At 50.0% G+C, this 24,086-nt stretch overlaps 1 protein-coding gene across 1 annotated transcript in view; it reads left to right on the top strand.

Annotated features, from left to right (window-relative positions):
• The window catches only part of MUC16 (mucin 16, cell surface associated), a 221,390-nt gene that overhangs the window by 27,299 nt on the left and 170,005 nt on the right, over positions 1–24,086 (top strand). The window contains exon 2 of the mRNA XM_077979761.1: positions 995–1,426. Coding sequence (XP_077835887.1) covers positions 995–1,426 — 432 coding nt within the window. The remainder of the gene's footprint in view (positions 1–994; positions 1,427–24,086) is intronic.

Here is a 24,086-nt window from a genome sequence, read left to right as displayed (position 1 = left end):
TGCACTCACCCACCCACCTCTTCTTCCATCCAAGCAGCCATCTTTCATTCATCCATCCATCTTCTATTCATCCATCTATTCATCCATTCATTCTTCCATCCATCCACCCACCCATCCATCCACTCATCAATCCATCTATCTGCTCATGCATCCATCTATCTGCCTGTCCACTCATCCACCCATCCGTTCATTCGTCCAGCAAGTAGTCATTAAATGCTCAGTTTGCCCAAATATATCTACTCGAACTCTTTGCAAGGTCTGTGAAGCAGAATGATCACCTAGGGTCTTGTTAGACATGAAGAATCTCAGCAGGACCTTCTGTATCAGAATCTGCATTTTAACAAATGATTCCCATGTGAATCAAATCTTGAGGGATACTGCTGTAAACATTACCAATATTGACAAGAGTTGTAAAGACTGGGAGGAAGCATGGTCAATGCTGGCATACACTGGTGACTCCATAAATGGTAGGGCTACTATTTTCAATTTTAATTATTGTAACTTCCAGAATTGGGCAGATCGGCACTAGACTAGCTCTTTTTTTTGGTTTGGGACAGAGTTTTGCTCTTGTCCCCTAGGCTGGAATGCAACGGCGTGATCTCAGCTCACTGCAACTTCCTTCTCCCAAGTTCAAGTGATTCTCCTGCCTCAACCTCCCGAGTAGCTGAGATTATAGGTGCCCGCCACCATGCCCAGCTAATTTTTGTATTTTTAGTAGAGACGGGGTTTCACCATGTTGGCCAGGCTGGTCTTGAGCTCCTGACCTCAGGTGATCCACCCGCCTCGGCCTCCCAAAGTGCTTGGATTTACAGGGGTGAGCCACAGTGCCCGGCCTAGACTAGCTCTTTGTTTGCAAGGTTTGTTTGCAATTTGGGGTCTTATTCAGGGATGACTTACAGAGGATTGCCTCTTCTGAAGTATACTTATGGCTCTGAGTTTTCTAAATCACTGAAGAGGTAACACCGATCCTCTCTTCTCTCTCTCCTCTCCCCAGGAGGAATTACTCATCTGGACACCAGACTCCTGCTAAGCCTGGTTGCAGCCACAGAAATCCTGGGTGGTCACCATGTACCCACATCTCAGCCTTCTGCAGAAGACCTGTGCCCTAATATACCCATCTCCTGTGGGAGAACCCTGGGGATATGCTCACTGTCCAGAGTCAGGAACATGAGTGATGCTTCTTTGGACACCAAGAGGCAGCCAAACAAGAGAAAACTGGTCAGAAGGGCACCATTCAGCCCAGTTCCTTCAAGGTCACCTTCGAGGCCAGAGGGTCCTATGACTTCCTGGAGGCTGGACGCCAGAGGCCAGGGATGGGACCCCGGAGGCCCCAGGACCCCAGTGTATCCCGTGCCCCCTGAGCAGTCACACCCTGCACACTCAGGGCTACAGCACTGGCCACATTCCCCCACTAGGACCGGAGACAGTAAGTCCTTGCCTTTTTAATCTTCTAACTAGACATTGGCCCTGCCAGTGATTAATTGTCTTTGATTCTTTATTCATTGGTCTAGTAGACGTTGAAACTGTGCCTGATGCCAGAGGATGGGCAAATTGGTTGCAGCTTCACACAGTTCAGAGTCAACCAGTGAAGAGAAGTTTGAAACAAATTGTCACAATAAAACAGGATGATTCGGAGGATGAGGGAAGTATGTAGCATTCAGGCAAGTAGGCTGAACCTAGGGGAAGGGAATCAGGAGTTTCTCTGCTAGTAACTGAAATTTAAGCTGCAGGGAGGAGTTATCCAGCAAAGATGGCATCCACATGATGTAAGGGTTTAGTGGATGTTTCTTCTTCTTCCACCTCCTTTTTTTTTTTATTTTTAGACGGATTCTTGCTGTCGCCAGGCTGGAGTGCAGTGGCGGGATCTCAGTTCACTGCAACCTCGGCCTGGTTAACCCCTCCCTGCAGTGAGCCCAGATGGCATCACTGCACTCCAGCCTGGGTGACAGAGCAAGACCCTGTTTAAAAAAAAAAAAGGCCAGGCACGGTGGCTTACACCTGTAATCCCAGCACTTTGGGAGGCCGAGGCAGGTGGATCACCTGAGGTCGGGAGTTCGAGACCATCCTGGCCAACATGGAGAAACCCGGTCTCTACTAAAAATACAAAAAATTAGCCAGATGTGGTGGCGAATGGCTGTAATCCCAGCTACTCAGGAGGCTGAGGAAGGAGAATCGCTTGAATCTGGGAGGCGGAGGTTGCAGTGAGCGGAGATCGCGCCATTGCACTCCAGCCTGGGCAATAAGAGCGAAACGCCATGTGAAAAAAAAAAAAAAAGAGAGAGAGAGATAGCACAAAGCAAATACTTAACACAATGCCTGGCTCACTGAAAGCATCAGGTGGAAGATGCCTCTTTTAAGTCATTTGCTGGAGACCCTCCAAGTCACTACCTCCTGGACCCAAATGTGCTCTTTGCATATTTCAGGAGAGCTCAGGAGAGCACCTTACTTAGCCTTCTGGGCTTTCCCGGTCTGGCCCCGCGGGAACGCTTCCTTGCTGCCCTTCCCAACTGCTCCTGTGAACACTTGAGATTAGCAGCCGGTCATGATGTTACCTGAGTTGGCTAACACCACAGGTGTGCCCAGGAGACCATGAAGAGCATTAGGGCGAGGCTGCCATGAGGCCAACTGTGCAATGAGAGGGGGTCCTCCCAGCAACTGGGAAGTGCCATACAGATTCTGCTGGGGAACTGGAGAAAGTACGAGTCAGCTCCCACCTGGCCAGCCAATAAGAGCAGGGTGAGGTGTTAGCACTGGACATTTGGGAGTGTACGTGCCACCAGCTCTTGTCATCTGCTTTGTTTCCAAACTCAAAGGGTGAAGCGGGCATGTCTTGTGGCCACTAACTTCCTTCATTCATTCCCTCGCTTGTTTGGCAAATATTTATTGAGCATCTGCTGGGTGGTAATGCCTGTGTCAAACACCCATGGGATGTACAGTAAACAATGTGGTCAGGGCTTCTGCCCTTGCCAAGGCAGAAAATTAAGAAGATAAAGATTGTAAAAAAAATTTATGCAGCTGCAGGTGGTGGCATGTGCCTCTAGTCCTAGCTACTTTGGAGGCTGAGGTGGGAGGATCACTTGAGCTCAGAAGTTAGAGACTGTAGTTTGTGATCATTGCTTGTGGATAGCCACTGCACTGCAGCCTGGGCAACATAGCAAGACCCCATCTTTTTTTTTTTTTTTTTTTTTTGAGACGGAGTTTCACTCTTGTGGCCCAGGCTGGAATGCAATGGTGCGATCTCGGCTCATCACAACCTCCGCCTCTCGGGTTCAAGTGATTCTCCTGCCTCAGCCTCCCGTGTAGCTGGGATGACAGGCATGCGTGACCATGCCTGGCTGATTTTGTATTTTTAGTAGAAATGGGGTATTTCCATGTTGGTCAGGCTGATCTTGAACGCCTGACCTCAGGTGATCTGCTCCCCTCGGCCTTCCCAAAGTGCTGGGATTACAGGCGGAGGCTGCAGTGGGCCGAGATCACGCCATTGCACTCCAGCCTGGGCAATGAGAGTGAAACTCTGTCTCAGTAAATAAATAAATAAATAAATAAATAAATAAATAAATAAATAACTCTATAGAGGATATGTAATTTTGTTACATGCATAAATTGTATAGTGGTGAAGTCAGGGCTTTTGGGGTATCCATCACCCCAATAATGTACATCATAGCCATTAAGTAGTTTCTCATCACCCTACCATGTCTGCTCTCTCATTCCACTCTCTACATCCACATGAACACATTTTTTAGCATCCACATGTGAGTAAGAACATGCAATATTTGTCTGTGTGTCTGACCTCTTTCATTTAAGATAATGACCTCCAGTTCCATCCCTGTTGCAGCAAAAGGCATGGTTTCATGGCTCAAAGACTTTTTTTTATGGCCGTGTAGTATTCCACCATGTATATGTACCACATTTTCTGTAGCCAGTCCTCTGTGGATGGACATTGAGGCTGATTTCTTATGTTTGCTATTGTGCGTAGTGCTGTGATAAACCTACAAGTGAAGGTATCCATTTGTTTGTTTTGAGACAGAGTCTTGCTCTATCACCCAGGCTGGAGTGCAGTGGCGTGATCTCAGTTCACTGTAACCTCCATCTCCCGGGTTCAAGCGATTCAAGTGCCACTGCACTCCCGCCTAGGCGACAGAGCAAGACTCCATCTAAAACAAAAACAAAAACAAAAATTTAGCTTGATTTAATCTGTCAACAATATGTTCATGGATCAAAATAACACATTGTACTCTGTAAATACATACAATATGTGTCAGTTAAACTTCTTTTTATTTTATTTTATTTATTTATTTATTTTAAACGGAGTTTTTTTGCTCTTGTCGACCAGACTGCAGTGCAGTGGCGCAATCTCAGCTCACCACAACTTCCGCCTCCTGGGTTCAAGCGATCCTCCTTCCTCAGCCTCCTGAATAGCTGGGATTACAGGCACGCGCCACCACGCCTGGCTAATTTTTGTATTTTTGGTAGAGACAGGGTTTCACTTTGTTGGTCAGGCTGGTCTCAAACTCCCGACCTCAGGTGATCCACCTGTCTCGGCCTCCCAACGTGCTGGGAGTAGATTAGAAATTTTTTAGTTAAAATGTCAACATCTTAGGGAATTGTTAACTCTGAAGATTTCACATGATTAGTTAGATATTTGGTTATTCCAGTGTCTGCAGCACTGGGGAGAGTGTGCCCACTGGGGTCATTTTTTGGGGTTCAGAGTTTCCTGAAATGCTCTCATCCGGGGTCCAGCTCAGCTCCCTGGTCCAGCTCAGCTCCCTCCTCAACTTCTTCCTCTACTCACTCAGAACATCTTGGTTTCCCCTCTCCTTGAAATAGCTTATGGATTTTTGCCAGGCGCACAGACTCACACCTGTAATCCCAGCACTTTGGGAGGCGTAGGCAGGCAGATCACCTGAGGTCAGGAGTTTGAGACCAGCCTGACCAACATGGTGAAACTCCGTCTCTACGAAAAATACAAAAATTAGTTGGGCGTGGTGGTGCGTGCCTGTAATCCCAGCTACTTAGGAGACTGTGGAGGCGAATCGCTTGAATCTGGGAGGCGGAGGTTGCAGTGAGCCAAGATCGCACCACTGCACTTCAGCCTAAGTGACAGGGCGAGACTCTGTCTCAACAACAACAACAACAACAACAAAAATAGCTTGAGGGTTTTTTCCGAAGTAACAGCTCTCTCTTCTAGATATTAGTTAAGAAGTCCAGGTGCAGTGTGCTGGCTCACACCCATAATCCCAGCACTTTAGGAGCCCGAGGCAGGAGGATTTGCTTCAGCCCAGGAGTTCGAGAACAGCCTAGGCAACATGGCAAAACTCCATCTCTTCAAAAAAAAAACACAAAAGTTAGCCAGGGATGGTGGCATGCACCTGTAGTCCCAGCTACTCATGAGGCTGAGGTGGGAGGATGGCTTAAGCCTGGGAGGTCGAGGTTGCATTGAGCTGTGGTCACACGGCTGCATTCCAGCCTGGGTGACAGAGGGAGACCCTGTCTCAAAACACTAAAACAAAAGCAATGCCCAGTGGCAGGTTCACTTACTATTATGAAATCCAAACAGAAAAGTCCAACTTATCTGACTCTGCAGAGATCAGTAAGAGCCTCTTTGAAGTGACTTCACATAAACAACAAAAATTCATTTGGAGGTCGGGCACAGTGGCGCATGCGTGTAATCCTAACACTTTGGGAGGACGAGGTGGGAGGATTGCTTGAGGCCAAGAGTTCAAGACCAACCTGGCCAACATAGCAAGACTTCACCTCTATAAAAGAAAAAACAATTGAAAAAAAAAAGAAGGCTGGGCACAGTGACTCACGCCTGTAATCCCAGCACTTTGGGAGGCCGAGGCAGGTGGATCACGAGGTCAGGAGTTTGAGACCAGCCTGGCCAACATGGTGAAACCCCGTCTCTACTAAAAATACAAAAATTACCCGGGCGTGGTGGCGCACGCCTGTAATCCCAGCTACTCAGGAGGCTGAGGCAGGAGAATCACTTGAACCTGGGAAGTGGAGGTTGCAGTGAGCCGAGATCGCGCCCGTGCACTCCAACCTGGGCAACAAGAGCGAAACTCCGTCTCAAAAACAAACAAACAAACAAAAAGAAAAAATTAGCCGGGTGTGGTGGCACGCGCCTGTGGCCCCAGCTACTCAACAGGCTGAGGCAGAAGAATCGCTTGAACCTGGGAGGCGGAGCTTGCAGTGAGCAGAGATCGCACCACTGCACCCCAGCCTGGGCGACAGAGCGAGACTGTCTCAAACAAAACAAAACAAAACAAAACAAAAAAACCCTCAGTGTCACTGACACACGGCTTTCTCCCAGGTGGCCGCTTGTTTTTTCAAAGCATGCAAGCCAAGAAGGAGTTAGATGGAGTGCAGTGAGATGGAAATCGCAGTCTTTTGTAACCTAATCACAAAAGTGACACACTATTGCTTTTCCAGTTTCTGTTCCTTAGAACTCAGTCATTAGGTTCAGCCCACACCGGAGGCAAGGCATATTGGGCCATTCTTGCAGTGCTATAAAGAAATACCTGAGACTGGGTAATTTATTTCTTTATTTCTTATTTTTATTTATTTATTTATTTATTTATTTTTGAGACAGAGTTTCACTCTTGTTGCCCAGGCTGGAGTGCAATGGCATGATCTTGGCTCACTACAACCTCCACCTCCCGAGGCTCACGCAATTTTCCTGCCTTAGACTCCCAAGTAGCTGGGATTACAGGCATGCACCACCATACCTGGCTAATTTTGTATTTTTAGTAGAGACGGGCTTTCTCCATATTGGTCAGGCTGGTCTCAAACTCCTGACCTCAAGTGATCTGCCCGCCTCGGCCTCTCAAAGTGTTGGGATTACAGGCGTGAGCCACCAGGCCCAGCATATTTTTTTTTAATTTTGTGAGACAGAGTCTCGCTCTGTTGCCCAGACTGGAGTGCAGTGGCAAGATCTTGGCTCACTGCAAGCTTCACCTCCCGGGCTCAAGTGATTTTCCTGCCTCAGCCTTCTGAGTAGCTGGGATTACAGGCACGCACCACCACACCTGGCTAATTTTTGTATTTTTAGTAGAGACAGTGTTTCGCCATGTTGGCCAGGCTGGTCTCAAACTCCTGAGCGCAAGTGATGTTCCCTCCTTGGCCTCCCAAAGTGCTGAGATGACAGGCGTGAGCCACTGCACCTGGCCAACATCACCCACCTTTTAGGCATCCAACCTCAGCTGGCATGCAACCCAGATCAGAGTGCACCCCCTCCTTGCGGTCCCACCCACTGCTGTCACCTAAGGGGCATGCACCTATTTCTTATTCATCACCTGCCTTGGCAGTGTCACTCTGAGGCCCCTGGGGGCAGGGGCTATAACTCTCAGTCACTCTCACATCCTCATACCTGGCACTCTCCCTGGTACCTGTCAGCCCCCGGCAAAAATCTGACAGTGTGAACTGAGTCATTGCCCCCTCTTCTCCCGCCCCACCACCAGCTTCCTTATTGCTATGTACAGCGTGTTTTAATTTCCGAGGGCTGCAGTGACAAAGTATCACAGACTAGGTGACTTCAACAACAGAAATTTAGTGTCTCACCGTTCTGAAAGCCAGAAGTCCGGGATCAGGGTGTGGACAGAGTTGGTTCCTCTGGGGCTGTGGAGGGAAGGATATGTTCTATGTCTCTCTCTCCCAGTGCCTGGTCGTTTGCTAACTTTTTTTTTTTTTTTTTTTTTTTGACCCAAAGTCAAAAAAGTCTTGATCTGTCGCCAGGCTGGAGTGCAGTGGTGCTATCTCGGCTCACTGCAACCTCCACCTTCCGAGTTCAAGCTATTCTCCTGCCTCAGCCTCCCGAGTAGCTGGGACTACAGGCGTGTGCCACCACCCCCAACTAATTTTTGTATTTTTAGTAGAGACGGGGTTTCAATAGGTTGGCCAGGATGGTCTCGATCTCTTGACCTCGTGATTCGCCTGCCTTGGCTTCCCACAGTGCTGGAATTACAGGCGTGAGCCACCACGCCCAGCTGCTGGGCTAATTTTTTAACTTTCTATAGAGATGGGGGCCTTGCTATGTTGCCCAGGCTGATCTCAAACTTCTCAGTTCTACTGATCCTCCCACCTCGGCTTTCCAAAGTGCCGGGATTACAGGCATGAGCCACCGTGCCAGCCCAGATGTGCCTTTGAAAACTCTGTGTTTCAGGTTGCTTCGCCTGGGGAGGAGAAAAGCAAACAGATTTAGTAATTGCAAATAATTGCAAGAAAATATTTCCTTGACCCTGCCCCCTCCTGCTTTCCTGAAGTCTCTCAAAGTCTCCCCCAGGGCGACTGCAGGTGTCTCGCACCCTCTCACAGATAAACATGCTTGACGCCACTTAACCAGCTTTGCTGCAAGGGCACTGGGAGTCCTCATTTCAGCCTCACAGCGATGCTTCAAAGTAGGTGCTGTCATTACCCATTTCAAATGCACAAAAAACTGAAGTCATTGTCTAAGACGGCACACCTGGGAACTGGTGGTGGAGTTGTCATTTTTTTTTTTTCTTTTCTTTCCTTTTTTTTTTTTTGAGATGGAGTCTCGCTCTGTCGCCCAAACTGGAGTGCAGTGGTGCGATCTCGGCTCACTGCAACCTCTGCCTCCCAAGTTCAAGCAATTCTCCTGCCTCAGCCTCCTGAGTAGCTGGATGTGGTGGCGGGTGCCTGTAATACCTGGAGACATTTTGGTTTTCACCCCTGGGAGGTGGAGTGAGGCTACCAGCATCTCATGGGTAGAGACGAGATAAACTGCTAACACTCTACAATGCACGGGACAGCCCCTGCACCCCCATAGCAAAGAATTATCTACCCTAAAATGTTAATAGTGCCAAGATGGAGAAAGTTGATATTGATAGACCTCAAATCCTCCAATCCATCCATCCTCCAGAACTGCACACATGTGTCTGGAGATGGAAACTGAGCCAGCTTGGGTTGTATCAAGGGGTCCTGCACACCGTATACAAGGAAACATACACCACGGTCAGAAGGGGGATGACTCACCAAAGGGGTACAGAAAAGCCAGGCACAGTGGCTCACGCCTGTAATCCCAGCACTTTGAGAGGCTGAGGCCGACGGATCACTTCAGGTCAGGAGTTCGAGACCAGCCTGGTCAATATGGTGAAACCCTGTCTCCACTAAAAATACAAAAATTTGCCAGGTGTGATGGCAGGTGCCTGTAGTCCCAGCCACTCAGGAGGCTGAGGTAGGAGAATCGCAGGAACTCGTGAAGCAGAGGTTGTGCTGAGCCAAGATTGCACCACTGTACTCCAGCCTGGGCAACAGAGCAAGACTCCATCTCAAAACAAAAATGAAAACAAAACAAAGGGTTACAGAAAATATACCTCATCAGCTTTGTTCATCTCTCTTTTTTTGTTTGTTTTGTTTTAAGAGACGGGGTCTTGCCCTGTCACCCAGGCTGGAGTGCAGTGGCGCAATCATAGCTCACTGCAGCTTCCAACTCCTGGGCACAAGCGATCCTCCTTTCTCAGCCTCTCAAGTAGCTGGGTCTACAGATAACACCGTGCCTGGCTGATTTTTTTTATTTTTTTTTTAATTCTGTAGAGACAGGATCTCACTATGTTGCCCAGGCTGGTCTTGAACTCCTGGGCTCAAATATTTCTCCTGTCTCAGCCTCCCAAATATCTAGGACTTCAGGCTGGTGCCACCACATCTGGCTAAGTTTTTTATTTGTTTAGAGACGGGGTCTTACTATGCTGCCCAGTCTGGTCTTGAACTCCTGGCCTCAAAGAGATCCTCTAGCATCAGCCTCCTGAATCTTGTTCTCCTCTCTCTCTCCCCCCCTTTTTTTTTTCCTTTGAGACAAGGTCTTGCTCTGTTGCCCAGGCTGGAGTGCAGTGGTGCGATCTCAGATCACTGCAGCCTTCATCTCCTGGGCTCAAGCAATCCTCCCACCTCAGCCTTCTGAGTAGCTGGGACTACAGGCACACACCACCAAGCCTGGCTAATTTTTTTTTCATTGTTTCCTTTAATTAACGTCTAAATAGATTACACATCTTCTATAATTATAATGTGGAAGTGTGTATGAGCGAAATATATAACTTTTTTGGCAAATGCCTAGGGAAGAATGGTGTCAGTCAAGTTCATCCAAGGTCTTAAGCAGCAGCATCTATGCAGCCAGGGCATGGTCGGCGTTTGGGGACAGAGGTAAATATGCATAATGCAGGCATCTGTTTGATTTCTTCTTGTAGTACCTGATTAACTGTCTGGTGCTGCTGGATAGTTCTCTTCTCCTTAACTTCTTCTGATTCAATTTTAATTTCATACATCACCCCACAACCTCCTGACATGTCAGTGACTTTGATAGCTGTAACTCGAGGAAACTTCTTTTTTCTTTCTTTCTTTCTTTTTTTTTCTGACAGAGTCTCACTTTGTTGCCCAGGCTGGAGTGCAGTGGTGCCATCTCGCCTCACTGCAACCTCCGCCTCCCGGGCTCAAGCAATTCTCTGTGTCAGCCTCCCGAGTAACTGGGATTACAGGTGCCCACCATCACGCCCGGCTAATTTTTGTATTTTTAGTAGAGACGGGGTTTCCCCATGTTGGCCAGGCTGGTCTCAAACTCCTGACCTCAGGTGATCTGCCTGCCTCGGCCTCACAAAGTGTTGGGATTACAGGCGTGAGCCACCGCGCCCGGCCTTGTTCCTTCTCTTTATCCCCAGCGCTTGGTACCTGGTGAGTGGTCAACACATGAATAAATCATTCAGCAAGCTTTTTTTGTCTGTGTGACACACCTATTATGTGTCAGGTACCCTCTTCATATTCACACACTGGAGAGAATTACAAGAGATGAAAACACAGATACGTGATCCTGGGGTCAAACGATTTTACAAGGAAGTTACCAGGTGCTTTGGGAACAGGGCGGGGAGCTCTGCTTTCTCTCTGGGGAGGGAGGCAAGGGAGGCCTGGAGAGAATTAGGGGACACAGAGTCAGGTAAAGGGAGGGAGGGCAATTCCAGCAAAGGGAACGGCCGAGGCAAAGGCTTGGGGGTGAGAAGCGAAGTCATACGTTAGTCCCATGCAGGCCAGGTCCCGGCTCAAGGTGGGCCTTCGACACCAGGCTGCAGCGTTTGGACTTGGTCCCGAGGGCGGTGAGAAGGCACTGAAGAATTTGGACCTGGGCAGGGCATGGCCGGTGTTGCATTTTTGTAAGGTCACTCTGTGGACTGGGCAGGTGGAGGGGAACTGGAGGAGGGTGGAGCTGGCAGTAGAAGATGAATATGAGTAAAGAAGCTATTTCAGGAAGTCAGGCAGAGAGAGAGGATGAGGGCATGAACGGAGGTGAGGCGGTGGGCTGAGTCAAGAAGTACTTAGAAGGGATCGACCAGGGTGGCTCACGCCTGTAATCCCAGCACTTTGAGAGGCCGAGGCGGGTGGATCACTTAAGGTCAGGAGTTCAAGACCAGCCTGGCCAACATGGTGAAACCCCGTCTCTACTAAACACACACACACACACACACACAAGCCGGGTGTGGTGGCGCACGCCTGTAATCCCAGCTACTCAGGAGGTTGAGACAGGAGAATCACTTAAACCTGGGAGGCAGAGGTTGCAGTGAGCCAAGACAGTGCCACTGTACTCCAGCCTGGGTGACAGAGCAAGACTTCATCTCAAAAACAAACAAAAAAACAAAAAGAAACTTTTTGTTGCAATATAACAGACACACAGTAAAGTGTGCACAAAATGCCTGAATCTTAAGTGCGTATCAATGAATTTTTACATATGTCTAACCATTGCACACCACGACGTGAAACGTTCCCTTCCTCTATTTTTTTTTAATTTTAATTTTGTTTTTTGAAACAGAGTCTCACACTATCACCCAGGCTGGAGTACAGTGAGGCTTACTGCAGCCTCAGCCTCCTGGGCTCAAGCAATCCTCATGTCTCAGCCTCCAGAGTAGCTGGCACAACAGATGTGCACCACCACGCCTGGCTAATTTCTTTTTTTTTTTATTTTTAGTGGAGACATCTCACTGCGTTGTCCAGGCTGGTCTCGAACTCCTGAGCTCAAGCGATCCTCTTGCCTCAGCCTCCCAAAGCCCTGGGATTACAGACATGAGCCACCTGCGGCCCCCTTTCTCTGGAAGAGAATTTCTCAGCCTTCGTGCTTTTGACATTAGAAGCTGGATAATACTTTGTTGTAAGGGGCTGTCCTGTGTGTTGTAGGATGTTTAGCAGCATCTCTGGCCTCCACCTATTAGATGCCAGTAGTACCCCTTCTCTCTCAGTTAAAACAATGTCTTTAGACATTGCCAAATGCCCACTGGGAGGCATAATTGCCCTCACTTGAAAACCACTGCTGGCCGAGCGCGGTGGCTCACACCTGTAATCCCAGCACTTTGGGAGGCCGAGGCGGGCGGATCACAAGGTCAGGAAATCGAGACCATCCTGACTAACACGGTGAAATCCCATCTCTACTAAAAATACAAAAAATTAGCCCAGCGTGGTGGCGGGCGCCCGTAGTCACAGCTACTGGGGAGGCTGAGACAGGAGAATGACATGAACTCAGGAGGCAGAGCTTGCAGTGAGCCACGATCACGCCACTGCACTCCAGCCTGGGCGTCAGAGCGAGACTCCGTCTCAAGAAAATAAAAAAAGAAAAGAAAAGAGAAGAAAAGAAAACCACTGCTGTAGAAAGCTCCTTCAAACGCCTTTTCCAGACAGTGCCCCCATCCCCAGAACACTCGTTTTTTTTTTTTGTTTTGTTTTGTTTGTTTTTTTTTTGAAATGGAATCTTGCACCGTTTCCTGGGCTGGAGTACAATGGCACGATTCGGTTCACTACAACCTCCGCCTCCCAGGTTCAAGCAATTCTCCTGCCTCAGACTCTCGAGTAGCTGGGATTACAGGTGCCTGCCACCATGCCCGGCTACTTTTTTTTTGTATTTTTAGTAGGGGTTTCACTATGTTGGCCAGGCTGGTGTCAAACTCCTAACCTCAGGATCTGCCCACCTCAGCCTTCCAAAGTGCTGGGATTACAGGCATGAGACACCACACCCCACCTCAGAACACTCTTTTGGCTTGTTTCCCCTCAATTCCTCTTGCCTGTCCTTGAACACGTTACAAATGGAAACATAGAGGGCCCAGCTGTGCAATCTCATGCGAGTTATGTAATTTCGTTGTGCCTCAGTTTCCCCCACTGTAAAATGGGTCAGTGAAACGCACCACTTCACAGAGAAACCTTGAGAACGAAGAGCCATTCACTTCTGGGAAGGGTGTGGCTCAGAGAAAATATTGAACTCACGTCATTTGTCGATGCTATGATTTAATGTCAGTGTCCTTTCTTCTGGTTTCGCGGATGGATGCCTGGCAAACACTAAGTGCTCGGTGAACACTTTTAGGGTCATGTTCATTTCTTCTGCTGTGGGGATTTGAACCTAGACTACCTCCAACTCTCCTGTCATTCCCTTGTGATTTCTTTTTTTCTTTTTTTAGAGAGATGGGGTCTCACTATATTGCCCAGACTGGTCTTGAACTCCTGGCCTCAAGCAATCTTCCCATCTCAGCCTCCCAAAGTGCTAGGATTACAGGCATGAGCCAACATGCCTGGCTTTTTTTTTTTTGAGACAGGGTCTTACTCTGTCACCCGGGCTGGATGGAGTGCAGTGGTGTGATCTTGGCTAACTGCAGTCTCGACCTCCTGGGCTCAGAGCTCAGGCCATCCTCCTACCTCAGCCTCCCGAGTAGCTGAGACTACAGGTGAGCACCACCACGCCTGGCTAATTTTTGTATTTTATTTTTTGTAGATATGGAGTCTCACTTGCCCAGGCTGGTCCCAAACTCTTGGGCTCAAGCAATCCTCTGGGCTCGGCTTCCAAAAGTGCTGGGATTACAGGCATAAGCCACCAGGCCCAGTGTCCCCTGTGATGTCTAAACCTGACAATCCAGCCTCTTCTGTTCTCCTACGTGGAAACCCCATCTTATTAAGAAATGCCAACAGCTTTTCTGAGTTTCCTCTAGTTCCTCCTTTTCTGTGATGTTTGCCCTGGGAGACTCTCCCGTGCCATTGAAACCCACTCCTTGGCTGGGTGCGGTGGCGCACGCCTGTAATCCCAACACTTTGGGAGGCCGAGGCAGGCGGATCACTTGAGGACGGGAGTTCGAGACCAGCCTGGCCAACATGGGGAAACTCCGTCTCTACTAAAATACAAAAATGAGCCGGACGTGGTGGCAGGCGCCTGTAGCCCCAGCTACTCGGGAGGCTGAGGCAGGAGAATCGCTTGAACCCGGAAGGCAGAGGTTGCAGTGAGCCGAGATCGCGCCACTGCACTCCAGCCTGGGTGACACAGCAAAATTCTGTCTCAAAAAAGAAAACCTCAGACAAACAAACCCCACTCCACCTTGCTGTTTAATGATGACTGTGGGTTTCTCCTCCTGCCTCTCTGCCCCTGCCTCCTCTGTCTCTGCCTCTTCTCTACTCAGGCAGCGTCCCTCAGCCCTCTGTCTTGCTCGGCCAGCCCCACCCAGCCCTGACGTCTCTTCTTTGCCCCCAGCGATGTTATCAGATAAGCAAAGCTGGCTCAGGCTGGGTCAGTCTGGGGATAGCAGGAGCCAGAGGTTGCCTTGCTCCTTCTTTGATTCTGCTCTGGTCCTCTCCATTTTCCCACAGAGGGGCAGGCAGACCTTTGAGAAGAGAGTACCCAGAAATCTGTACCCTTCTCCCCCAGTTCCTTTTTAAAAAACCTTTTATTTTAAGTTCAGGGGTACATGGGAAGGTTTGCTACAAAGGTGAACTCATGTCATGGGGGTTTGTTGTACAAATTGTTTCAGCATCCAAGTTTGTTTTTTTTTTTAATTTAAAAACTTTTTTTTTTTTTTTTTTGAGACGGAGTCTTGCTCTGTAGCCTGGGCTGGAGTGCAGTGGCCAGATCTCAGCTCACTGCAAGCTCCGCCTCCCGGGTTTACGCCATTCTCCTGCCTCAGCCTCCGGAGTAGCTGGGACTACAGGCGCCCACCACCTCGCCCGGCTAGTTTTTTGTATTTTTAGTAGAGACGGGGTTTCACGGTGTTAGCCAGGATGGTCTCGATCTCCTGACCTCGTGATCCGCCCGTCTCCGCCTCCTAAAGTGCTGGGATTACAGGCTTGAGCCACCGCGCCCGGCCTAAAAACATTTTTTTTGAGACAGAGTTTTGCTCTTGTTGCCCAGGCTGGAGTGCAATGGCGCAATCTCGGCTCACCGCAACCTCCGCCTCCCGGGTTCAAGCGATTCTCCTGTGTCAGCCTCCCGAGTTCTGGGACTACAGGCACACGCCACCATGCCTGGCTAATTTTTGTAGTTTTAGTAGAAATGGAGTTTCACCATATTGGCCAGGCTGGTCTCGAACTCCTGACTTCAGGTAATCCACCTGCCTTGGCTTCCCAAAGTACTGGGATTACAGGCATGAGCCACTGCACCTGGCCGATCGGTAATTTTTCAACCCTCCCTCTTCCTCCTACCCTCCCCTTTTTTGGAGTTACCAGTGTCTGTTATTTCCATCTTTGTGGTCATGTATACTCATTGTTTAGCTCTCACTTTTAAGTGAGAACATGTGGCATTTTACTTCGTGTTTCTGAGTTATTTCACTTAGGATAATGACCTCCAGCTCCATCCATGTTGCTGCAAAGGACACGATTTTGTTCTTTTTTATGGCTGTATGGTATTCCATGGCATATATATGCCACATTTACTTTATTCATTCATCCATTGATGGACACTTAGGTTGATTCCACAACTTTGCTTTTGTATACAGTACTGCAATAAACATACAGGTGCAAGTGTATTTTAGATAAACCAATTTCTTTTCCTTTGGGCAGATTTCTTTCCCTTTGGGTAGTAGTGGGATTGCTGGGTTGAATGGTAGTTCTATGTTTAGTTCTTTGAGAAATCTTCATACTGTTTTCCATAGGGGCTGAACTAATTTACATTCCCACCAACAGTCAGAGGCTTTTCTTTCTTCCTTTTTTTTTTTTTTTGAGGCAGAGTCTCACTCTGTCGCCCAGGCTGGAGTACAGTGGCACGATCTCAGCTCACTGCAAGCTCCCCCTCCTGGGTTCAAGCGATTCTCCTGCCTCAGTGAGTAGCTGGGATTTACAGGCGCGCACCACCATGCCCAGCTAATTTTTTTGCATTTTTAGTAGAGACGGGGTTTCACCCTGATGGCCAGGCTGGTCTCAAACTCCTGGCCTCAAGTGATCCACCTGCCTCAGCCTCCCAAAAGTGCTGGGATTATAGGCGTGAGCCATCATGCCTGGCCTAATTTTTTTAAACATACTTTAAAAACATTTATTTATTTATTTATTTATTTATTTATTTATTTATAATTTCCACTTTTATTTTAGATTCAGGAGGTACAAATTATGTTCAGGTTTGTTACGTGGGTATATTATATGATGCTGAGGTTTGGGGTACGAATGTACCTGTCTCCCAGATACCATGCATAGTACTCAATAGGTGGGTTTTCAACCCTAGCCCCGCCTCCTGCCTCCCACCTCTAGTACCCTCCAGTGTCTCTGGTTCCCATCTTTACGTCCATACATACCCATTGTTTACCTCCCACTTATAAGTGAGATCATGCAGTATTTGGTTTTCTGTCCCTGGGTTATTCATTTAGGATACTAGGGCCAGGTACACGGTTCATGCCTGTAATCTCAGCACTTTGAGAGGCCGAGGTGGGTGGATCACTTGAGGTCAGGAGTTTGAGACCAGCCTGGCCAACATGGTGAAAGCCTGTCTCTACTAAAAAAAATACAAAATTAGCCAGGCATGGTGGTTCTTGCCTGTAATCCTAGCTACTTGGGAGGCTGAGGCAGGAGAACTGCTTGAACCCGGGAGGTAGAGGTTTCAGTGAGCTGAGATCACACCATTGCACTTTAGCCTGGGCGACTCCATCTCAAAAAAAAAAAAAACACAACACAACAACAAAGAAAAACAAAACAAAAACAACCACAAAAAAAACAAAAACAAACAAAAAAAAAAAACCAGGAGCTACGATGAACTATCTGGAATCTAAACCCATTTTCCCAGATGCACTCCTTGTAAGAACGGGCAACCCCTGGACCTAAGGCATGATGTACTGTGATGCTTGGGGATGCTTGCTGCTATGTGCTAGAGAAAGATTTGCACTGCTTACTCGAGAAGAGCACTGATTGTGGAGTCTAGAGTTCTGGGGCCTGTTTCCAGTTCTATCGCTGATCTTGCAGATTCTGGTGCTCCTTTTTTTTTTTTTTTTGAGATGGAGTTTTGCTATTGTCTCCCAGACTGGAGTGCAATGGCACGATCTCCGCTCACTGCAACCTCCACCTCCTGGGTTCAAGCGATTCTCCTGCCTCAGCCTCCCAAGTAGCTGGGATCATGGGTGTGCACCACCATGCCTGGCTAATTTTGTATTTTTAGTAGAAATGGAGTTTCACCATATTGGCCAGGCTGGTCTCGAACTCCTGACTTCAGGTGATCCACCTGCCTCAGCCTCACAAAGTGCTGAGATTACAGGCGGTGCTCTTTTTAGGGGCCCAGTTTTCCCATCTTTGAGGTAGGGAAAATTGAATACAGTGATTGCCCAGAAAACTCACTGGCTTGCCTTCTGTTTCTCTGCGATGATTTTTTTTAAGTGAGGGATGGGTGCCTTGGGAGAGAACTAGAGTGGGAGTTTGGACAAAACATAGGCTCAACTTTCACCTTCCTGCCTTCCTTTCTGTTGCTTCCAGCCATTATCTCCTCCTTGGGAAACTCCCTTCCCTTCCCTTCGCTCCACCTCCCCTGGTCTGGAGGACTCCAGCCTATCTTTCCATCTTGATGCATGTGCCACCTCCTCCAGGAAGGCTTCCCTGATTCCCTGCCCCCTCCCAGTCTGGGTTTGGCATCTCCCACCTACCTCTCGATTCCAGCTTGATCATCTGTACGTGTTCATTTCTCTGTTTTGGCCAGACTGCACACCCAGAGTGTTTTCTGGCACTCAGGGTGTATCTAGGCTGACAGGAAGGGCTACAGAGCAAGGAGAGAAGAGAATTGGTTAATAGGAAATTGCACAGAGCATAAGCCCCAGGGGTTGCCGACAAACTTCCCTGGGCCATGAGCCCAGCCACAGGGCCATGGAGTCTGGCTCCAGGTACAAGACCCAGGAGAAGTGGGTGGCCCCGTGGGGATGTGTGGTACACTGAGGGTGTCCAGATCCACTGCCTGCCTCCTTCACACTGGGCACCTGCAGGTGTCTCCTTATCTTGAAGATGGGTGATGACAGGCCGGGCACGGTGGCTCATGCCTGTAATCCCAGAGCTTCGGGAGGCCGAGGCGGGTGGATCACTTGAGGTTAGGAGTTCGAAATCAGCCTGGCCAACATGGCAAAAACCCATCTCTACTAAAAACACAAAAATTAGCCGGGCATGGTGGCACACACCTGTAATCTCAGCTACCTGGGAGGCTGAGGCAGGAGAATCTCTTGAACCCGGGAGGCGGAGGTTTCGGTGAGCTGAGATCGCACCATTGCACTCCAGCCTGGGTGACAGAGTGAGACTCCATCTCAAAAAAAGAAGATGGGTGATGATAAACCCACTTCCTCTGACTGTTAGAGGCTGGAGGGGTGGGGGGTCTCTTGAGTGCCTGGACAAAGGGGGACAGCAAGGGGATGACTTGAGGGGCATGGCACTTCAGAAAGATCACCCTGAAATCCGTGCTGGGCCGATCTGCCGGGGGAGAGCCTACTTCTGGAATGACTGTTGTCATCACCAAGGCCTGGGGTGAGAAGAAGCCGGTGGAGGTTGCAGGGCTGGTGAGGAGGAGGAAGAACCCCCAAGCCCCTCCCTGTACCCCACACCAGCCCCTTCCTTGCCTCTCTGCTGCTGTCAAGGGCAGCCGAAGAGCCTGACTGGGGAATGAGGGACTGTAGCCCCAAGGTGGTTTTGTAGGGCTCAGAGCGCGGTAGGAGTATAGCGGGTGTGGCTCTGTGGGGCTTTGGAAGGGTAGAAGAAGGCCGGCCCTCAGCTCCCCTGGCAGCCAGGGAGTTCCTGCGTGGGAATGCAGCCTCCCCTACACTCCTCAACATTCCAAAACCCTCCAGAGGCAGCCGTGCCTCCCCCAAGGAGGGTCCACCCAACTCCAGTCTGGTGGTGCCAGTCCCTGCATAGGAGGGGGTGAGGTAGAGCCTGGGGGTTTTGGAGAACGGGACAGGTCTATGCCTGGGTCCCTGTTTTCCTTCAGACCCAGAGGGACCCCCAGTTTGGCAGCAGACTCTGGAGTCAGGCTGTGTCTGTCCGCGGTGGGGGCTCCCTCGGGCCGCTGCTCTCGGATGGTATCAGTCTGCAGGTGTCAGTCACTGAGTGTACTGAATCATGCCAGCTGACCTTTGCCAGGAAGGCACCCACTGCTTCCCTCTAGGGCAAGCCCTGCCCCTCTTGAGAAGCTCAGCAAGGTGTGTCCTCGCCACCCTCCCTGTAGCCGGGGCCAGACTGGGCTGGGTTCAGTCTCAGGGACTCTCTCCAGGGGTGAGGAGCACAGCCTGGGCGGGCAGGAGGATGGGCCGGGAGCGCCCTGCACACCCAGGGCACCGACGCAGGCCGCTGCTGGCGCTGGTTGTGAGCCTCCTCCTCACCTGCTGGCCAGGTAAGCGGGACTGGGCTGGGGCTCACTGAGGAGTTGGACAGATTCCTACAGGAGAGAGGCTGGTATGACAGGTGCCTTGCGCTTCCTAAGCCCCAGCAGGGACGGCCCGGAGGTCTGCTTTTGCTTTTCTGTAAATGCCTCCTCCCCCCCTCCCCGACCATTTACCTGACTGACGTGGGCGAGTTCACAAAACCGCTGTATTGTGAATTGAGTATCTGCCGAGATGGGTGTGGAAACGCCCAGGGATTCCTTCCATCACGGGCTCACTCACACACTCACTCCCTGAGGGGGTTTTAGCGACACCTCCAGTCCTGGTACCTGTGCCCAGCTCTCAGGGACAGAAATGAGCAAGTCGCCGCTGCAGGGTTCCAGGAGCTCCTGTCTGGTGGGTGAGAGAGACTGGGGCGTCCAGTCACTCGGGGTACAGGGCTGAGCAGGAACTTTGCTAAAATGCCTTGATGGGGTGAGGGTGGCGGCGGGCGGGGGTGGGTCTTAAACTGCAGGGTGGCATCTAAATTGTATACGGTTGGAGTTTTACAGGCACAGTTAGGAGCAAAAGAGAAGGGCGTTCCTGGCAGCGGGGACAGAGTGGGCATAGGATAGGAGGCAGGGAGCCAACGGGTGTATCTGCGTCGTTTTGTGTGAGCTGCATGTATCTGGGCTGTGTGATGGGGAGATACTGAGGGAAGGACTGGAAGCAGAAACGCAGTATGGAGGGTTGTGGGCGGCGTGTTCCTGGGTCCAAAGGGGTCTTTCAAGGACTGTTGGTCATTTTAGGAAATTAGCCTGGACATTACTGCCCAGAGAAAAGACCCCAGGCTCAGGGAAGGGCTGGCATCCAGCTTGGTGTTTCTGTGTGTTGTTGCAGGGTTAAGGGAGCCAGCCTCTCTTCCCTACAGGGAAGTTTCAAGATTGTTCATACCTGGACCCGGGGCTGCCCATACCCACCCAGGACTCATTTTACTCTGGTTGCCTCCGGGGGCAAGAAGTTGGGGCTTTTTCACCAAAAAGCCCTGGTGTGCAAGATGAACTGAGGCTTGCAGAACAGGAGATCTATATTGCGCTGGGTGCTTAGATGTCTGGTCATTTACTCAGAGGAGGAGGATGGGCTGTTTCTCCTGGCTTGGCCTGGAAACGGAGGCCGTGAGGGGCCTCAAGGGGTTGGGGTTGGGGGAAGCCCATCCACCTCCCCCATCAGGGGAAGGGGGGTCCCCGGAATGCAGGCAGCCTGTGATTCACCTGCCCCCATGCCCTTCCCCACCCAGGCCCCAGATCTAGCCTGAGGAGCAGGTGGGAAAGGCGCCCTAGTCCCCCAGCCCTGAGTCACCAAAGCCGGGCAGCTGGGGACGGAGGGAGAGCTTTGTGGTTGGACGCCATTGTGAGGCCTCCGCACAATGGCCTGAATGATGGGCGGGTTTATATAGGACAACCCCACCACCTCCAGTGGGGCGTGTCCCCCCTACCTGTCCTCAAAGCAGGTCACCACTAACAGAGGCTGTTAACTGCGTTTGTCCCCAAGGTTCACTCAGGGTCTGCTGCTGGGGGCTGTTTGCATTGGGCAGACCTCTGCTCCTGTTTCAGGGAGGACTGGGCTTTGGGCTGACACCCCTCCCTATCCCCATCACTCCTCCGGCCACATCAGTCCCTCCCCAAGGGATTCCCTTGGAGTCATTCCAGACACCATGCGGGACTTTTCACATAAAACGCTGGAGGAGACTCTCTTAATCCCTGGCTATAAATCTGAACCCACTGCTGGCAAGCTGGGCGTCCTTGGGCCAGACACCTAACCTCTCTGAATTTCCATCTCCCCAAAGAGCAAGTTTTAAAAGAATTCCAGAACTGGAGAAATCCACCTCCCATTCGCTTCTCCCTCCACCCTCTGGCTGAGAAACTCCAAACGCCCAAAGGACCTCTGTGACCATCATTTTATTTTATTTTATTTTATTTATTTATTTATATATTTGAGATGGAGTCCCGCTCCGTTGCCCAGTCTGGAGTGCGGTGGCACAACCTTGGCTCACTGCAACCTCTGCCTCCCCAGTTCAAGCAATTCTCCTGTCTCAGCCTCCTGAGTTGCTGGGATTACAGGTGCCTGCCACCATGCCCGGCTAATTTTTTTTTTTTTTCTGTTTTTAGTAGAGACGGAGGTTTCACCATGTTGGTCAGGCTGGTTTCGAACTCCTGACCTCAGGTGATCTGCCCGCCTCAGCCTCTCAAAGTGCTCGGATTACAGGCATGAGGCACCGCACCCGGCCCACCATCATTTTATATGGTCCACCTTCTGTATAATATGTGCTTGCACTTTACCTGTATTGTCTCAATTGAACCTGCCTGATGGGTGAACATAGAGGCACCACTACCCCTCATTTTGCAGAAAGCAGGCTCAGAGAGGCTAAGCCTTTTGTTTAAAGTCACACAGCCAGGATGCCAACTCCAGTTTCCAGATGATTCCTAAACACTGGTTTTTATCCTTTGCCTGGGAAGAGACTGAAGGTTGAGGATTTCTCCTCTCCTGGCAGTTTCTGGGTACATGAGTCCCCCCACCGCCGAGGAAATGAGTTCTGTGCCACCCGTCCCAGGAGAAGGGCTGTGAAGACACAGAACCTAGCAAGATCTCATCGTGCCCTGCTGGGCCCCTTCCTGGGTCCCTGAACAGTGGTCATTGTCCCAGCCCAGGCCTGGCCAGGGAGATGTGAAGTTAAGGGAGTTGGATTATCAAGGAAAGGGGGCATTGGTGGGAGCGGGTGTGTGTACTGGGGGTGGGTAGAACTGTGAGGTGGGTTCCTGAGTCTAACCTGCCCTTAGAATGACAGTTTATCTTTCACCACTTTTGGTTCACCAAAAAGCAGAAAGGTTTGCTTACTGTTTCCTCCAATCCTGGAGAGAGAAAGTTACTTTTCTTCCCAGTTGCTGCAGTTTCTGGGTAGCAAAGGAAGACAGTGGGTTCAAGAGGGGCAGGCCTGGGCGTTCTCTCTCTCTCTCTCTCTCTCTCTCTCTGTGTGTGTGTGTGTGTGTGTATTGTGAGATGGAGTCTTTGTCGCCCAGGCTGAAGTGTAGTGGCGTGATCTCGGCTCACTGCAGCCTCCCACCTCCCAGGTTCAAGCGATTCTCTTGCCTCAGCATCCTGAGTAACTGGGATTACAGGCATGCACCACCACACCTGGCTAATTTTTGTGTTTTTAGTAAAGATGGGGTTTCAACATGTTGGCCAGGCTGGTCTCAAACTCCTGGCCTCAAGTGATCTGTCTGCCTCAGCCTCCCAAAGTGCTGAGATTACAGGCCTGAGCCACGGTGCCCGGCCAGCCTGGGCATTCTTTATGCTTAATGGATTCTTCTGGTCAGTTGGTTCTCCCAGGGTGGGATGAGCAAGTGAAGGAGACTCTTCTGCCTTCCTGGGGACCCAAGGGCCAGAAGGCCAGACATAGCGGCTTATCCAGGAATATACTCATGCTGACCGTAGATTCAGTGGTCCAAATGACTATCCCCATTTTACAGATGAGAGGACATAAGCTCAAAGAGGAAGGGCCAGGAGCAGTGGCCCACACCTGTAATCCCAGCACTTTGGGAGAAAGAGACAGGCGGAATCCTTGAGGTCAGGAGTTCGGGACCAGCCTGGCCTAGAGGGTGAAACCCTGTCTCTACCAAAAAATACAAAAATCAGTGAGGTGTGGTGACATACGCCTGTAGCCCCAGCTACTCAGGAGGCTGAGGCACGAGAATCACTTGAATTCTGGAGGCAGAGCCTGCAGTGAGCCAAGATCGCACCACTGCACTCCAACCTGGGCAACACAGTGAGACCTTGTCTCAAAAAAAAAAAAAAAAAAAAAAAAAGAAAATACTGAAAGAGGAAGACCGCCAGGTAACCAGGGTAGAACTGAACCCATTCTCTTTATCTTCCTGCCATTATCCAGGCCCGACTTCTAATCCGGGTACCAGCCTCTTCCTCTCCTCCCTGGAGGTGCTCCCAAAAACTCCTCACTCCTGAAGCTCAGAGCTGTGCTCAGGGACCTTATCACAGTCCCAGAGCCACAGGGACAAATGCCAGGTCAGGAGGACACAGATCTCAGGAGGATGACCAGTAGAATATCCCGGTTTGCTTGAGCCTGAGGCAGTTCCTTGGTTGAGGGACTTCAGTAAAACTAAGAGAGCCCTGAGTAGACCAGGACATGAGGGTCACTCGTCCATCCCGGACGCTCTCCTATACGGATTTCCTTCCTGACACTTCCTCTTTTCAGCCTGTCCCACTATGTACCTGGCACATAGTGAGTGTGCACGACATATTTGTTACATGAATGAATGAACAAGGTAATAGACTACTTTTCCCCGCAGTTCTATTGAGGTACACTTGACCAATAAAAATTGCCTGTATTTATAAACAACATGTATAATACCCTGTTTTGATATATGTACACCTTGTGAAATGATTACCACAATCAAGCTAATTAACATGCCCATCATCACCTCACATGATTACCTTTTTTAATGTTGTGAGAACATTTAAGATCAACTC

Source organism: Macaca mulatta, chromosome 19 (genome assembly GCF_049350105.2).
Source record: "Macaca mulatta isolate MMU2019108-1 chromosome 19, T2T-MMU8v2.0, whole genome shotgun sequence".
NCBI classification, from domain to species: Eukaryota; Metazoa; Chordata; class Mammalia; order Primates; family Cercopithecidae; genus Macaca; species Macaca mulatta.
The sequence above is the reverse complement of the archived record's forward strand: the minus strand, read 5'-3'. Positions and strand labels throughout refer to the sequence as shown.